This window comes from Bufo bufo, chromosome 1 (genome assembly GCF_905171765.1).
Source record: "Bufo bufo chromosome 1, aBufBuf1.1, whole genome shotgun sequence".
Classification (NCBI taxonomy): Eukaryota; Metazoa; Chordata; class Amphibia; order Anura; family Bufonidae; genus Bufo; species Bufo bufo.
Window position 1 is genome coordinate 264,470,133 of NC_053389.1, and position 18,187 is coordinate 264,488,319.

The following is an 18,187-nucleotide window of genomic DNA, read 5'->3' on the forward strand; positions in this document are numbered from 1 at the left end:
TAAACTATTTAAATTGGTAAGGAGAAAGAAAATAATTGTATTTTCGTTACTCTCATATGTAATAAGGCAGCCATTTTTGACAACAGGACGTGCCACCATATTGATTGAGCATGAATAAAATAATAAGAATAGAAAATAAAAAATAAAAGTGGCCATATAGTTACCTCCTCTTTTTTGAAGCCAGGTCGACCTTTGTCATCTTTTTTAGCTTCAAATTTATTTTCTTTGTCTTCTCCCTTGCGTGATATTTCACAGATTTCAGAAAAGTCTATGAGATTACGAGCAGACAAGGTGCACTCTAGCATCTGCAGGCAATCTAGCGCTTGATAAAATGCCGGCGTGTTGAGTGTGGAATTCGGTTGTGTGCATGCCTGGACTTGAACCATACCACTGTTCATATGGGCGCTAATTTTATCTTTGTCCCGTAATAATGCAAAATGCTCATTCCAGGAAAGTATTGCTAGTGCCCATAGACACTAGATTGTTGCCAATTCCTGACCAAAAAAACTGTAGGATCAGTTAACAAAAAGTAATGTATATAGCGGGCCTTGGCAAGCCTAAAAGGTCTAGAAGATCTATAAGTGGACAATTTTACAAAGAAAAAACAATTCCCAGCAAACATTCTGGGGATGTGCAAGCTTGTCTTTACAGTTACTTAAAGGGGTATTCTAATTGTGAGAACTTATCCCCTATCCATCGGGGGATAAATGTTAGATTAGTGGGGGTCCTACTGTTGGGCCCCCCATGATCATGACAATGGGGGACCCACTACTCCTTAGATCAGGGTCACCCTTTCCCATCGGTGTTAGCATCCAACTTCATGCCTTTGGCACCAGGTGGGATCACATGGCCCTGACTGCATGAAGAGCAAGGAGCAAAACCTGGTTTTGACTTGGTGGTCTGGTGACCAAATTTTGTCCAGTTAAAAAGGTCCTTGGCTTTTTTCTGTATATGAAATAAATGTTGGATTTTTTTAAGGTATGGTTTTCACACTGAAACACCATGGAAGAGTTCTTATTGAAGCTTGTGATACACACCAAATGCTTGATGCAAGCGTGCCCAAACACCAAACGTGAGGCAAATCAAACCTGTAGCACTCAAAAAAATTCAGCTGAACGTCTCACAAACATGCTTTATGGTCCCTCAACTAACAGGGTGTAGATAGTGATTAGTTGTGCAGTATTAGCAGTGATAGTTGTAAGCAAGGTGTTTATATGCCAGTACAAGTCTGAGCTATCAGCAAGATGAAAGAAAGTGACAGCAAATGTTAAAGAACTGCAGGGTGTTAACAAGACCCCAAGTTATTGCTGCCATTCCATTTTTCAAAACACAGGTGCAAAATAAGTTTACAGTGGGCATAATGTACCTGCTTCCTGAGGAAGGCTGGCTGCATTTTGTCCTCCAGCTTCTTTCCTTTTACCTGTCTGTCGTCAGCTTTCACATCTTTTTTCTCTTCTCCTTTTAACTTCTCCTCTTTCTTTTTGGCTTCTAACCTACTCTTCTCTTCTGCTGCCCTTTTCTCCTCTGCTTTTTTCCTTTCCCTCTCCTCTGCAGCCTTCTTCTCCTCTGCAGCCTTCTTCTCCTCTGCAGCCTTCTTCTCCTCTGCTTTCCTCTTTTCAACTGCTTTTTTTTTTTCCTCTGCCTCTAGTCTTTTCCTTTCCTCCTCTGCCCTTCTCTGTTCTGCCTTTTGTCTTTCTTCTGCTGCCCTCCTTTCTTCTTCTTCTTGTTTTCTCTGTCGCTCTCTTTCCTCTGCTTCTAACTTCTCCCTTTCAAACTCCGCTTTTCTCTCTGCCTCAAGCCTTTCCCTTTCTGCTGCCTCCCGTCTTGCCTCTTCTTCAAGTCTGTCCCTTTCCTCAAGTTCTTTCCTTTCTGCTTCTATTCTTTCTCTCCATGCTTCCTCCTGTCTTGTTTCTGCCTCCAGCCTCTCTCTTTCTTCAGCAGCCCTTTTTTCTACTTCATCTCTTTCCCTCTCTGCTGTCTCTTGTATTGCTTCTTGCTCAAGTGTTTCCCTTTCCTCAGCTGATTCTCTAATTTCTTCTGCCTCTCTCTGCTCATGCTCCCTCTCACTGTCTCTTGTGATGATGGCTTCTATCCTCACCTCACCATGTTTCTCAACTGTAGACATCTCTACATTCTTAATTTGGAAAGTTACTTCTACCTGATTCTCCTCTATGTGAGGTTCCTCAGGTGCTTCTTCTTGTATATCCTGCTTGACCTCAACCTCTTCTGTTTCTACATGTTCTACTTCTTCCTCTTTTCTGTCATTAGTCTTGAAGGACTTGTCAACAGTTTCAGTCTCTTCAACTTCATGTTGGCCTGTATAAGATTCAGTATTGTGTTCTTTAGGCGAGGTATCATTTTCTTGGACTTCATTTTCTCCATTTCTACTACTTTTTGTGATAGAAATAGTTTCGTTGAGTGTAATAGATATGGTTGGGTCTAACTCTTTCTGCCGTTCCAAAGCTTCTTTTAGACGTTTCTGACGTCTCTCTTCTCTTTTGGCCAGTCTCTCCAGCAATGCACCTTCATCATCCACTGAAAGGTCAGTGTTTGTTATTGAAGAAGACTTGGTCTCGTCTCCTGTGATGCTGTAAAAATAAATTAAAAGTTTAGGTACAATAAATATATCTGACAGACCCCTACCTTACTAGCAGCATCCAGAGGTTGGTTGAACTAACAACTAATCTGGGTTTATAATACCCACACTATTTTAATATTTAGATTATACTATGCTTTCACTGAACCTTGAGCCATATTATATAAAATTAGTATTCCCATCTACAAGATATGCATCTATGCAAGCAAATCTATAGTTCTCCAGCATCCCATTCTGCTCTTGCAGAAAGATCTCTGTTTTTGTTAATGTTTTCTCATGAGTTTTACCATAAGATGGTGAAATATAATGGAGGAAAAACATCCTGCATATTTATGGGTAAACTAAATAATAGAAAAGAGGCTCCCCTCTCTCAAACTGGTCCATGATTATGCTGTTGAGGGCAAGAAGGACTAACGTTTGTTTGAATGACCCATTGGCCAATTCGTCACCCTCTTGTTTGCCAACAATGCAGTTCCCCTGGATGGAGGAGACCAGAACAGGTTGACCACCCAATAGCAAAGGAGATAGAATCTTCAAGGGCACACGGTTCATATAAGGTGATTCTGTGTATTCTCTGGGTGACAATCTACAGTATATGGCTGCAAATACAACCCAGATAGGAGTTTGAATATTGTACGGGAGTTTGTACATTGTTATTAGCTACTAATCTACTATGCTGCAGTACCACAACTGCTGCAGGAAACAGATAGACAAGTAAAACACAGCTAGTGGGTACCACACAACTATCCGCACCTATCGTTCCACTGACACCACCTCAGTAATAGGGTATCCTTGATACAGCTTAGCACAAAGAATCATTCATTACCTAGCTTTCCTTTCTGCTGTCCTCCAGATCCACGGCTTATTCCTCCCTTAATCTGCAGGGGTTTAAATCCAGGGTGCTATGACAGGTACTTATGTACCGACTGGTGGCTCAACTCCTTTTCCTATACCTGAAGCTCAAACTCCAAAGGAGGACTAAGTGACGTTACTATAGAGCTATGGATGCCTGCTAGAGCTGTGGAATGATACCCTATTACTGAGGTGGTGCCAGTGGAACGATACATGTGGATGGTTGCGCGATACCCTTATAGGAGTTTGTCATGCTACGTCGTCCTGAATAGTAATTTGCTATGTTATGCAGCAATAACTAAGAATGTGTCATTGCATAATAAGGTACTGTGGATTTGAGAACGGAATGACAACTCCTACTAACATTTGTTAAATAACCCAACACCAGCTACTAATCTAACTAATCCACCCAGTGAAATTTTTAGATGAGGCTGTTCTCTTCTGGATCTCATGCTTTGGCTGCACTCTGATTGCCCCACAATTTGGGCCTAATTGAGGATCACAAGGTCTTCTGGTCTGCCAGTCCAACCAAGAATGTGCCAATAATAATCTCTACCATGAAGTGCTGGATTTTTCTGTATAACTTTAGGTATGGGTCACAATATCATATTAAACCAGGAATGGATTGTACATTTGCACACTGTGTGATAGTCTATCGCTTGTGGGGAACTCATGGTTCTAAGCCAGTTAAAACACTCCCTAAAGGCGGTATTCCAAATATAGAAAATTCAGGCATATCGCTAAAATGTATCCTAAATAGCTGAAAAGGTGACGGTTCCACTGTTCTGATCTCTATCTTTTGAATAAAGGGTCCTGCATCCCTTGATGTGCTCTTGGGCTATGCATATCCCAGCTGCAAAGGGGTGAATGTGTGTAGGGGGAGGGTAAACACATGTGAAGCATTCTCCATTTTCTGTGGATTATCCATCATACTGCAGCCCAAGTTTATCATGGTTCTAGTCATATGTAAAAGGCCAATGACCTTTAATGTTGGTGTTTCAGACCACTCGGTTTACCTTTGAAAATTGAACTGCAAAATGTGCCCTCTATCATACAGTATATTAATGACATGAGGTGGGCAAAAAAATGCTGGTCAATAAAATAATTCCATTCATCAGCCTCAACAGGATCAACTCTCAAAACTGCACAGACTATTTGGTTTTCTGATTCAACAAGTTTAGTCATTCCCTATGTCTAACGGTACTTTCACACTTGCGGCAGAGGATTCTGGCAGGCATCCTCTGGACGCAAACAGATGCATTTGTGAGACGGATCCGGATGTGGTTCCGTCTCACAAATGCATTGCAATACCGGATCCGACTTTCCGGTTGTCATCTGGAAAAACGGATCCGGTATTTATTTTTTTCACAGATTTAATGGTCTGCGCACTAATCCGTTTTGCTGAAACACTTAGGGCCGGATCCGGCATTAATGCATTTCAATAGGAATTAATGCCAGATCCGGCATTCCGGCATGTGTTCAGGATTTTTGGCCAGAGAGAAAACTACAGCATGCTGTGGTATTTTCTCCGGCCAAAAAACGTAAGAGGGACTGAACTGAAGACATCCTGATGCATCCTGAATGGAATGCTCTCCATTCAGAATGCATTAAGATAAAACTGATCGGTTTTTTTCCGGTATGGAGCTCCTGTGACGGAACTCAACACCAGAAAAGAAAAACGCTAGTGTGAAAGTACCCTAATACAGTAGAGAACATAAGTGTGCTGGATTTACCTATTCTGAGTTCCATCATGCCCTTCTGTGTCATCCTTATTTAGCCGTTGCCGTTCTTGGCGAGCCCTTCGGCGTCTCTCTCTTGCAGCTTCTTCTTCATCATCGTCATTTCTCTCATAGGTTACTCTACAGCATAAACAAAGTGCAGGTTTAGAACATACAGATCATTTCTCAGGTATGCATTTTGCACAGTCAATGCATAATATTCTCTATAGGAACAAAACTATGTCCTGCAGAGCATTATGCTGGGAATACTAGTGGTGTCTGCAGATAAATGTGCAATAGAAATGAGTAAATATACTAAGAGATCGTACAGAGTGCATTTGAATTGAATTCTCACATTTGATGGTCAGCTGGAACATATAGTGACTTGTGCCAGTACAGAACTGTATTATGATCCTAGCTGCTACATGATCTGGACTGATTCAGACGGAATCTTCTGATGATAAATAATGGTCTCAAAAACATTTCATGTTCCCCTAGTAAGTGCACTTTAGTACATACCATTAGCCAATAAAGGTATTTAACCAATACTATAAAGATATTGGGGGCAATTTATCAAAACTGGTGTAAAAAACAAAATTAGCTTAGTTGCCCATAGCAACCAATCAGATTTCACCTTTCATTTTTCTGAGCTCCTTTGGAAAGAAAAGGTGGAATTTAATTGGTTGCTATGGGCAACTAAGCCAGTTTCCCTTCATACCAGTTTTAATAAATCACCCCAATCTCCCAGTGGGAATGTTTCCCTTTTACTGACCCCCAAAAACAGACAATAGAGGACAATTTATGAAAATCAGCACAATTAAAACACGGACTCTGCTCATAGCAACCAACCAGATGAACCTTTGAACTATGGAAAAACCAAGAACCCACTTGGTCATCAAAGGACAAACATTTCATAGGGTCAAAAAGTCAAAAACATCTCCAAACATCTCAGGTTCTTTTATTAGATGCATTTATACCGGTCAAACCAGCCACCAGTATTCTATAACTTAGGGTCAAAAGCTAATGATCATGCTCCCCTGTCATGAAGAATTACGGGAAAATAGGCTTTCACATGAAAAAAAGCAAAGAAAATAACTCATGCTCTGGATTATTTAGATTTTATTTTTTATCAAAAACCAAACCTGTTATCCATCTCTCGTCTCCATCCTCCTCATACCGGCAGTTCTCCAGAGCAAAGGATACAGTTTCCTAACTGAAGCCGTTTCCTTTTCTTTGGGCTGATACCTAATCTGTTGCATTAAAAATGTATGCAAGGCAATGTAAGCCATATAAAATACTGGAGGCCCTCCAGCCAAGTCACTTTCTTAGACAATTAATTGCTTTTTAACAAAAAAAGGAAACATTCTTGTGACCTGGGTCTTCTCTACCTAAGGCCTTTCCCAAGTCACTGAGCCAGAAATGAGCTAAAAAAAAAATCCTAGCAAGTCATGCAGGGTATTAACCTTTGCTTGTAAAACGTGGCGGTGGTGGTGGGGTGGGGTAATATGAAAGCGGTATTTTAGTTGCAGTAGGGGTTGTCTGATTTGGGAGAACCCATCTGCAAGTGTTCAATTTCCCAAGAGCGCCTCCACAGGGAAAAGGTAATAACAGGTCCTCTAGAGATGTTTTATGTAGCTGCTATCCAGTCTGGTTAATAGATGAGGGAGAGCCACTGTATATCAATCATAGACTGGCAGTCAAATAAAGCAATTGCATTGTTTCAATGATTCTCGCAGTCCTTATTCCTACTATCACCTCGTACTCTGGCTGCTGAAGCCACTCATCTGGTCATAGGATGTATAAATTGGTGCATGGCTCAATAAAAAAAGAAAGCTCTAATACGGCTACCATAACAAGATGAGCACATGTGTAGGCCTCACATGAGCAGAACATGTGGGGGTCAGAGTGTTGAGATTCTCACCGATCATTAAAATGAGATTGACACATTCACACAGAGCGCTGAAGACAGGCTCATAGACCTTCTAATGAAACATCTTTTTAAGCAGCAAGGAGAGACAGTGGATTTTGTACTTTATGTTGCTCTGTTATTTTGAACATTCTGTGTTGTATCACTTGATTCAAATTTGCCCCACCCCCAACAATGGACACCTTTATCATACAGGTGGCATGACCTCACCGGAGATAGAAATTGCTTCATGTTATTTTATTAAGGTGACTCACTAAGAGGACAGCGATTTCACACGAGAACTCAATGTTATAATTTACAAGACAAAAGAATGAAAGATCTATAGTATCTACAGCCAAAAATGTAAATGTTCTCATACTCTGGAACCCTTATGGTTAATAATCTGCAACTCTTCTAAAAGTCCTTATTGGAGGACTCCGCTTAGTCCGTATGTGGCAAGGGCGCTCCGCTTAGTCCGTATGTGGCAAGGGCGCTCCGCTTAGTCCGTATGTGGCAAGGGCGCTCCGCTTAGTCCGTATGTGGCAAGGGCGCTCCGCTTAGTCCGTATGTGGCAAGGGCGCTCCGCTTAGTCCATATGTGGCAAGGGCGCTCCGCTTAGCCCGTTTATGACAAGGGCGCTCCGCTTAGCCCGTTTATGACAAGGGAGCACTATCCTTTGTTGTTCCAGGGAGCTGCTGCGCTCACCGGATTTCTGGTGAACGCAGCCGGCTGCCTGCATCTCTCCAAGCACTGCGCCGGACATAGTACAGTGGCAGTGCCTGGTATTGCAGCTCGGTCTTATTCACTTCTATGGGGCTGAGCTGCAACTAGGCTATGTGACCAATGTACGATGACATCACATGACCTAGGAAGAGGCTGCGTAATTAAGAGATAACCCCATTAATCTGTTTATAGAAGCAATGCTGATACTGTTCATGGGGGAGTATTCTGCTCAGTCTTTTTATTGGGGGCACTCTGATGGCAATCTAAATGGAGGTACTTTAGCGGTTTCTATTTAGACAAGTTCTTCCTCATCTTTGCGGTTTAATTGATTCTTAAAGGTAGATCCTTCATATCAACATGATTTTTATGCCATGAATAACATATGGTAATGCAGCTCAGCCATGTTTACTTGAAAGATGCAATACCAGGCACAGCCCATGGACAAAAGGGGAACTGTTGCTAAAAAAAAAAACGAATCCTCCAACCGGTATCAATGATGGTTTAAGAGCAGAACAATCTGTTATGAAGAGAGAACATGACAGCTATGGCTGGGGAAATGTTAATTCAGATAACTTGGTATTGAGTGAAAAAAATAAAATAAAATAAAAGTCTACAACTACTTTACAAGCCCCGTAAAACAGTCATTACTCAATGGTGAGCCAGGCTGAGGCCATACCTCATCCTCATTAATCAACAGTTTAGTTTGCATTAAAGTCTCACACAGTTTTTTAGGGTTTTTTTTGCATCTCCAAAAGAGTTGAAATCTTTTCCCTTATTAGGACAATGTATGTGCAATAAAAAGCAATTCCCCCTAACAACCATTACCACGATGATGAGCATGTGTTTGGAAAGGAGAACTGTAGGTCATGAACAGACGGTTATCAGCCCCTCCACCCACCACCCCAAGTTGATTCACTCAATTGAAACAATATGTTTAGCTTTAGTGAAACATTGATAAAGGTTGGGGCCGCAGCAGTGACTTCTGGGATATTAAATTGTCCCAGCAGCAGTTTTTACACAGTGGTTTCATTCTGGACTATTCCAAGAACTACAGAGAGAGGAATTTTACAAAAAAAAGCCTGATTTGTTCTTTTTGGAGCTCCTGAGTGTAGGATAAGGTTTCGTTGCATGTACCTCAGCCTGAAGGTGCTTAAAGGGAGTGTTTTATTTTTTAAATCAAGGTTTTATGTTTTTTAAGAAATTTTGGTGATGTTTTAAAGTGCATTTGGAAAGTCTTCAAAACCTTTCATTTTGGACTCATGCACACGGCCGTTGTTTTGATCTGCATCCGAGCCGCCGTTTTGGCCGCAACCGTTCCGTGGCCCCGCAAAAAAAAAAAATACCATGTCCTATTCTTGTCCGCTCTTTGCGGACAAGAATAGGCATTTATATTGAAGGCTGTCCGTGCCGTTCCGCAAATTGCGGAACGCGCGCAGACGGCATACGTGTTTTGTGGACCGCAAAACACACCACGGTCATGTGCATGCGGCCTTTTTTTTACATTTTGTAGGTAGAAAAAAAATATATATCACGTTTTCCTGATCGTTCTGCACTCAATACATCATGATGAGGAAGTGATTGTGGTAAATCTTTGCTAATTTATTAAAAAGCAAAAAAAATAAAAAATCTTGCATACAGCCCCAATACTCAGTACTTCGTTGAAGCACCTTTGTCAGCCATTACAGCCTTCAGTCTTCTTGGGTATGATGCCACAAGGTTTGCACGCCTAGATTTGGGAATTTTCTGCCATTCTTCTTTGCAGAGCCTCTCCAGAGATGTTTGATTCAAGTCAGGGCTCTGGCTGGGCCACTCAAGGACATTCAAAGAGTTGTCCCTAAAGGCGTATTACATTTGCAGGTAATCAGTAAGATCATCCCTAACAAGCGTTCGTATAAACGTTCATTAGTGATGATCTGGCAGTGTAATGCTGCCGCGGATTACCCAATGAATGAGCCAACGCTTTTTCATCGGGTAATCGGAGTCGTTCAACATGTTTAAAAATAATCATTTGCCACCAGCAGATTGTGCCATGTAATCATCACTCTGCTGCCGCCAACAATGATTCGGTATGGGGACAAGCGATGGCATAACGATCACTCCTCCTCATGCTGTGTAGGCGATCGCTGCACGCCTCCCTCCGGACAATTGCCTGCTGAATCTGCAGGTGTAATAGGGCCTAAGCCACTGCTATATTGTCATGGCTGTATACTTAAGGAATGTGAACCTTTGGCCTAGGCCAGTGATGTCGAACCTTTTAGAGGCCGAGTGCCCAAACTGCAACCCAAAACCCACTTATTTATCGTAAAGTGCCAACACGGCAATTTAACCTGAATACTATAGTTCAATATAGTATATATTCCATGTACTTTATCATTTAGCTATAATAGCTACATTTAGTGCTCTGCCTGCGCTGTTCATAGTGCGCCCTGCGCTGATGAATGGCAGGAAAAGTCTAAGGCATATTGGTACACCATAGACTTTTTTCACAGTGCGGGTGCCCACAGAGAGGGCTCTGAGTGCCGCCTCTGGCACCCGTGCCATAGGTTCGCTATCACTGGCCTAGGCTGAGGTCCAGAGCACACTGGATCAGGTTTCCATTAAGATCTCTGTACGTTGCTCCATTCAGCTGTCCCTGGACCCTGACCAGTCACCCTGTCCCAGCTGCTGAAAAACACCCCCAAAGCGTAATGTTGGCATCACCATGATTCACTGTAGGGATGATATTGCAGGTGATGAGCAGTGCCTGGTTTCCTCCAAACATGATGCTTAGAACGGAGGCCAACAAGTTCAATCTTGGTTTCATCAAACCAGAGTATCTTGTTTCTCAGAGTCGTTTAAGTTTTTTTTTCCTTCAAACTTTCCTGTGTTCTCTAACTGAGGAGAGGCTTCTTTCTGGCCACTCTGCCATAAAGCAGAGATTGGTTGAATATAGACGTGATGGTTGACCTTCTGGAAGTTTCTCTCATCTACACACATGTTTTTTAGAGCTCAGCCAGACTAACCATTGAGTTCTTGGTCCCCACCCTCACCAAGGTCCTTCTTTCAGTATTACGTAGTTTAGTGAGGCTGCCAGCTCTCTGAAGAGTACTGGTTGTTTCAAACCTTTTCCATTTAAGAATTACGGAGGTCATTGTGCGTTTGGGAACTTTCTCCAGATCTGTGCCTCCACACAATCCTGTCTCTAAGCTGTACAGGCAGTTATTTCCTCCTCGTGGCTTGGTTTCTGCTTTGATATGCATTGTCATCTGTGAGACTTTATATAAACAGGGGTGTGTCTGTCCAAACAATGTGCAATCTACTGAATTTACCACATGTAGACTCCAATCAAGGGGTAGAAACATCTCAAAGATGATAAAGAGAAATGGAAAGCCTTCAGAACCAAATTTTAAGTGTCACAACAAAGGATCTGAATACTTATGACAATGAAAAATGAATTTTTTTTTATTTTTAATAAAACTTTTTTTTTTTTTTTTTTACTTTAAGCACAAGGCCGCAACATAACAAAATGTGAAAAAGTGAAAGTGCATGAAGACTTTCCGAGTTCACTGCATACAAAAAAATCATGACATCTTGTAGGATTTGCTCTGTTCACTAAGCCTTACAATAGATCAACACTTCCGGTTTTGTAGAGATCATTATTCAGTAGTCATTATATCATCACAGGCATTATTACAATGACAGGCAACACCTCTATTACAAAAGGTGGAAGCAGACAACACAGGATCCACCATTCATAATTTGTAATGGTTGCACCTCAACTTCTCGCCACTCCCTGCATTGAGACCTCTGAACAGGTCACAAAACATGGCCACAACACTATCCCATAAAAGAAAAGAAGTTATTCCTAGCACATCTCTGAACGCTGTAAATAAAAGCTCAGGCAAGATGGCTGCCCCATACTCGTGTACAGTAAATAGAATTAGAATATATCTACAATTAGAAAAAAAAAAAAAGCGATTATGAAAAAGAATGTGTATCACTATCCGATTTCAATCAGTAAGTAACATAGATACATTCCCTTTAAATAGGTATTCCCCTTGTAAGAAGTGATGGCACATCTCTAGGATATGCCATCACTGTGGGGGCTGTCCATCGGGACTCCGAGATTCTAAGGACCCTTTTACAAAGACTGATTAATAGGCAATTATCGGGAACAAACAGTTTATTCCCCATAATTGGTTATCATTGAGTGGAGGGGAGAACTGCATTTACATGCAGCAATAATCACTGATAGGACTAACTCCTTAACTTCAAAGCCCAGAATGAGAAAGGATATAAATGAGTAAATTACAAGTTAAACTGAATCTTTTCCCATAAAACTATATATTAATCTGCTCAGCTCCTCCTGCTCTATAACATGCCGCTGCAGCTCAGATACTATTTTCAATATGACAGGTTCCCTTTAACAATTGCTACAGCGATCACTGATCCCCATACAAATTCAGCGTTTGATAGCAGCAGATCCTGGTTTACACAGGGCAATGGTTTGCCCAAAAATTATGGTTTTATGTGCCGCATAAAAGATGCAATCACTTGATGAGCAAGCGTATCAGTCACAGGAGAAACATGCCTCAAGGGAGTGACACATCACTGCACGATCAGACTACATAAAAGAGTTTGTTTGTAGTCTGTAGCCATGGAAACAGTCACATGGAAACTGTATACACAAAATAGTCGTAGTTTAGAATTAAGACTACCTGCATCCATACACGTACATCCATAGGTGTGAATGGTCTTAGTAGCTTATTTTATAATGCCACCGATTTTACGGTTAAAGGGAATATGTCAACCACATTATTTTTTTTGCAGTTTTAAACCAGAAAGCGACGCAAATCTTTTTTTCTAATCCGTTTCCGATTTCAGTTGTTTTTAAATAAGAATTAAATTAAATAATAGGTCATTTTGTGATGACACATTCCCTTTAAATGACTGCAGAAAATAACTTCCCAACAGGAGCTGCAGATTAAAACAACACTCCTTATCCTTTAATGAGAAGATTAGTGAGTGACAGTCATGGAATAGTATGCGTGGTGCACGCTAGGTGGACACCAGCAGAGAGAAATTCCATCACCTATATATTATTATGTGCATTTTGTGATATCATCACTGTCATCGTGCACAGAAAACAGTAATTAAGATTCTTCTGTCATCTTGTAAGATTAAACCCACACCCACGGAGAGCCTCCAAGATGCTATGTCTGGCCAGAATCACTTTTTTTGTCAGGTAAAACTACATAAACGTGTTTGTATCTGTGTCTCCTGTCTGCATCTCATATTTTAAAGAACCCACGCTAAGACAATTTTCTTCGCTTTTAGAGGCGGTAATCCTAAAATCAGTACTTGGAAACGTTCTCTAATATAAGTGATGTACAATGAAGAAAGCGGGGCACATATCAAAAAATGAAACTGTACCCTATTATGATGATGAGTTTTGCTATCCAGGTCAGATGGGCCTGTGGTGTGTACCCCCCTCCATTCTCCTTGCATGACTGTCAGCCCCCCACCGCCATGCTTGTCCAGGATGCAATTCCTCTGTAGAAAGGAGTCCAGATGTTTGTCATACAGGACATGGAACCGATCAGGGCTTGCACCCTTTCTCTAAGTGGCCCATAGCAGCAGCATGGTCTACCTCTATGCTTTGCTCATATGTGGTTTTCAGATCTTAAGGGCAGGACTGACCAGTAATTTCTACAAAACCCACATTTGTCCAAAGAAATAGGCCAGATTTCCACATCAACATGCACGTTCACATGGAGCATGGGGACAAGTGTCTTTCTGACACCTCTCGTTATTGGGCAAAAAGTTATGGTCGAAAACCAGAGTATATTATTGAAATAGGTCAACAATGATGAATCCTCATTTTAGTATTAAAAAGCCTTCTTGGCTTGGCCAAGCATGGATGCTATTTCAATGACGGAGGAAGAGTTAAGGGGCTTGCTGATACCTTTGTCGTCTCTTATTACTTTGGTATACAGAAGGATGAGACAGAATTTTTTTATCCTGATATTGGGGGAGACTCATAGCATGGAATTGGAGATCCATCTAACGTCTATGACCATGAGATTAAATAAATGGGGCTTGTAGTAACTGCAATACAAGACACAGGCCATGGACAAGATTGGCGCTCTTCATATATACATCCCCTTAAAGTCTTGACATATTTTAACCCACCAGTGTATCTCTAAATTTCACATAGTCATGTAAGCAGCCGCAATGCAAGAACATCCAAACAACAGGCCCTTGTTCTGCCCCGGCACATTCTGTTTTAGCCACATGTTTATTTGCTATGACCCGGTGTCATCTCCTGACTTCCAACCATTTCAGATTAAATCGCCTGCAAATTACCCACAAGGTCTGGGAGAAACTGCTGCTTTCACCTGAAAGGGCTCACGTCCCAGCATGCACCATCCCTGAGATCTCCGCTGGGCTCAGAGTTGTGAAAATAAACACTTGCAACAAAAGGGCATTGTTTCCCTGCGCTGTGCGCCTCTCAGGACATTTCTGTTTTTCTTTTTGGCTGGAATATAGCTTTATGCCAGACTTCATTCTCACCTAAGTAACTTTGACAGATTGCTATGAGATCCCTTAAATACATAAAAAAAAATAATCAAAATAGATCCAAAGATTCTCTGTTAATTTATTTCTTAATATACTTTATAGCGGTCGGGGATACGTTTTTGTGATGCCAAATCTCCTGCATAGACACAGAGTTAAATAACCAAGTTCTGCCTGCCTCAAGACACCACTAGGAGGTTGTGGCACCAATAAATGCTATTTTAATATAATTTAGCTTGAAAAACTAGTAGCTTTTGTACGGTAATTTACTTTCTGTTACAAAAATGCTCCAGTTGTGAGATATTCTCATTACTTCGTTACAATGTAATCCCTACTGAGGAGGTTGCACGTGCTTGGTTCCATCCTTCAAAAGCCACATCTACTGTTAGAAGCCATGAGAAAGGACACAGCCTCAGGAGAATCTAGCAGAGAAATTGGAGAAATGAATGGAAAAATCTCTGGATCCATGCACAGGGCTGGCTCTAACTTTGTTAGAAAGAGATTGTCATGTACTATATGTTGTCTGATCTTCATTTTTACATCAATCATGGCATAACCCCCCTTAACTGTCTATATACATTGAATTTATGAAGAGCTGTGCGCCACAATGTCACAAGATGCATGCAAATTTTTGTGCAAGCCTAAGGGGTGCAACTGCCCTCTATCACTGTCACTGTATGGTATCTCTGCAGTATCCTCAGGGCAGGGGCATACATAGTAATCATGGGGCCCCATTAGCAAAACTCAGAATTGGACCACCCAAAGGGTTACAATGGCAGAACTGGAGCTAGTTCACACATGTCAGTTTCAGTAATGTATCAGCTATATAGCTGACACCAAAAGTTGATCACTGTGCTACACATCTACATAGCAGAGCAGGAAACTGTTAAAAAAAAAAAGAAAGTAGAACTGGCTTAGTTGCCCTTGGCAACCAATCAGATTCCTCCTTTCATTTTCCAAAGGAGCTCTCCAAAATAAAAGGTGGAATCTGATCGGTTGCTATGGGCAACTAAGCCAGTTCTACTATACGCGAGTTTGATAAATCGATATATCAATATACACTGCTCAAAAAAATAAAGGGAACACAAAAATAACACATCCTAGATCTGAATTAATTAAATATTCTTCTGAAATACTTTATTCTTTACATAGTTGAATGTGCTGACAACAAAATCACACAAAAAAAAATATGGAAATAAAAAATCTTAACCCATGGAGGTCTGGATTTGGAGTCACCCTCAAAATTAAAGTGGAAAAACACACTACAGGCTGATCCAACTTTGATGTAATGTCCTTAAAACAAGTCCAAATGAGGCTCAGTAGTGTGTGTGGCCTCCATGTGCCTGTATGACCTCCCTACAACGCCTGTGCATGCTCCTGATGAGGTGGCGGACGGTCTCCTGAGGGATCTCCTCCCAGACCTGGACTAAAGCATCTGCCAACTCCTGGACAGTCTGTGGTGAAACGTGACGTTGGTGGATAGAGCGAGACGTGATGTCCCAGATGTGCTCAATTGGATTCAGGTCTGGGGAACGGGCGGGCCAGTCCATAGCATCAATGCCTTCGTCTTGCAGGAACTGCTGACACACTCAAGCCACATGAGGTCTAGCATTGTCTTGCATTAGGAGGAACCCAGGGCCAACCGCACCAGCATATGGTCTCACAAGGGGTCTGAGGATCTCATCTCGGTACCTAATGGCAGTCAGGCTACCTCTGGCGAGCACATGGAGGGTTGTGCGGCCCTCCAAAGAAATGCCACCACACACCATTACTGACCCAATGCCAAACCGGTCATGCTGGAGGATGTTGCAGGCAGAAGAACGTTCTCCACGGCTTTTCCAGACTCTGTCATGTCTGTCACATGTGCTCAGTGTGAACCTGCTTTCATCTGTGAAGAGCACAGGGTGCCAGTGGCGAATTTGCCAATCTTGGTGTTTTCTGGCAAATGCCAAACGTCCTGCACGGTGTTGGGCTGTAAACACAACCCCCACCTGTGGACGTCGGGCCCTCATATCACCCTCATGGAGTCTGTTTCTGACCATTTGAGCAGACACATCCACATTTTGCAGGGCTCTGGCAGTGCTCCTCCTGTTCCTCCTTGCACAAAGGCGGAGGTAGCGGTCCTGCTGCTGGGTTGTTGCCCTCCTACGGCCTCCTCCACGTCTCCTGATGTACTGGCCTGTCTCCTGGTAGCGCCTCCATGCTCTGGACACTACGCTGACAGACACAGCAAACCTTCTTTCCACAGCTCACATTGATGTGCCATCCTGGATAAGCTGCACTACCTGAGCCACTTGTGTGGGTTGTAGACTCCGTCTCATGCTACCACTAGAGTGAAAGCACCGGCAGCATTCAAAAGTGACCAAAACATCAGCCAGGAAGCATAGGAACTGAGAGGTGGTCAGGTCACCACCTGCAGAACCACTCCTTTATTGGGGGTGTCTTGCTAATTGCCTATAATTTCCACCTGTTGTCTATCCCATTTGCACAACAACATGTGAAATTGATTGTCACTCAGTGTTGCTTCCTAAGTGGACAGTTTGATTTCACAGAAGTGTGATTGACTTGGAGTTACATTGTGTTGTTTAAGTGTTCCCTTTATTTTTTTGAGCAGTGTATATTGTAGGGATTTGCTCTGGTAGGCAGGGTAAGCGGAGGCAGTACAGAGGCAAGAACACGGTAGTAAAGCAAAAGTTCAGTGTTTATTCACACAAAAAGCAATAAAGCAAAAATAACAGTGTGCAGAGTCCTGGTGTTAATTCACACCACATAAAGTTCACAGCACAAACGTGTCACCTGGCGGACTGTTTTGTTCATGGCAATCCACAGCCGTCCACCGCAGGCTTTAGGGCGCCTGATTTTCAGCGTGCGGCTCTCCAGCACGCTACCAACTCCACTATGAAAATGCAGGGTAATCCACACACAGCTGTGACTGCTGGCTGGGTTTTTATTCCCAGCCCAAAACCTGGCCTGGAACGTGGGGAACAGCCACCCACCCTGCTCTTTGGCTGCTCCCAATAAGAACAGGCCCGGATCGGCTTTACAGCCACACTAAGTAAAAACACTGTGTCAGCCAGCCTAGCTACTGCTGACACACTAAACTACCGGTTCCTATCTTACCGAGGCCAGGAACCTCGGTGACACGTACCTTCCATCAATTACGGACCCCTGCGCCTTCCTACACTATATACAGTATATCTATAGATCTATATATATCTATTGTGGGGTTTCGCTCTGGTAGAAAGGGTAAACGGATGCAGTACAGAGGCAAAATACAAGTCCTTAACTCAAACTTCAGTGTTTATTCACACTTGCGGCAGTTGCACAAAACTTTGCAGTCTTTGGTGTTAATTCACACACAATGGAAAGTTCATATTGCACAAGTCACCTTGTTGGCAGCTCTACCTCCACTAGTCCACAGCAGGCTTTAGGGGGCCTATTCCCCATGCACATGGGTCTCAGCCCTCCAGTCTGGCACAAAACCTCAGATCCCAACACAGAGACTCAGCTGCTGAGCCCAGCTGCCCATTTAAGGACAGCCAGGTGCTGCCAAAACCCGGAATGGCACTTAAACTCCGGTCCGGTATTTGACCTCACCTGGCTGGAAACCAGCCCAGCCGCACATGCTGGGAGGAAAATACCTTCCCAGACAAAACTCCTCACTGTGTCATACTATGTATCTATAAAAAAAATATATATAGAAGATTCAGTCTCTGTCTCTTATTGCCCTATTAGAAATACGCTATTCGTAATAGGGCAATTAGGAGCAAAGACTGAATTCCCTGAATTTCAATCATGTGTCTGTGAGTGGTAGGAAGCGTATGGAGGCCGCTGTGT

General features: G+C 42.4%; 1 protein-coding gene and 1 long non-coding RNA gene across 7 annotated transcripts in view; one reads left to right on the top strand and one right to left on the bottom strand.

Annotated features, from left to right (window-relative positions):
* The window catches only part of CALD1 (caldesmon 1), a 187,009-nt gene that overhangs the window by 33,190 nt on the left and 135,632 nt on the right, over positions 1-18,187 (bottom strand). For 5 of the 6 annotated variants that reach the window (XM_040439192.1, XM_040439193.1, XM_040439190.1 and 2 more), the window contains 3 exons: positions 5,182-5,307; positions 1,367-2,588; positions 165-236 (listed from right to left, as the gene is read on the bottom strand). In XM_040439192.1, coding sequence (XP_040295126.1) covers positions 165-236; positions 1,367-2,588; positions 5,182-5,307 — 1,420 coding nt within the window. The remainder of the gene's footprint in view (positions 1-164; positions 237-1,366; positions 2,589-5,181; positions 5,308-18,187) is intronic. The other variant, XM_040439195.1, reaches the window with a different exon arrangement.
* The window catches only part of LOC121007142, a 50,220-nt gene that overhangs the window by 28,815 nt on the left and 3,218 nt on the right, over positions 1-18,187 (top strand). The window lies entirely within an intron of this gene.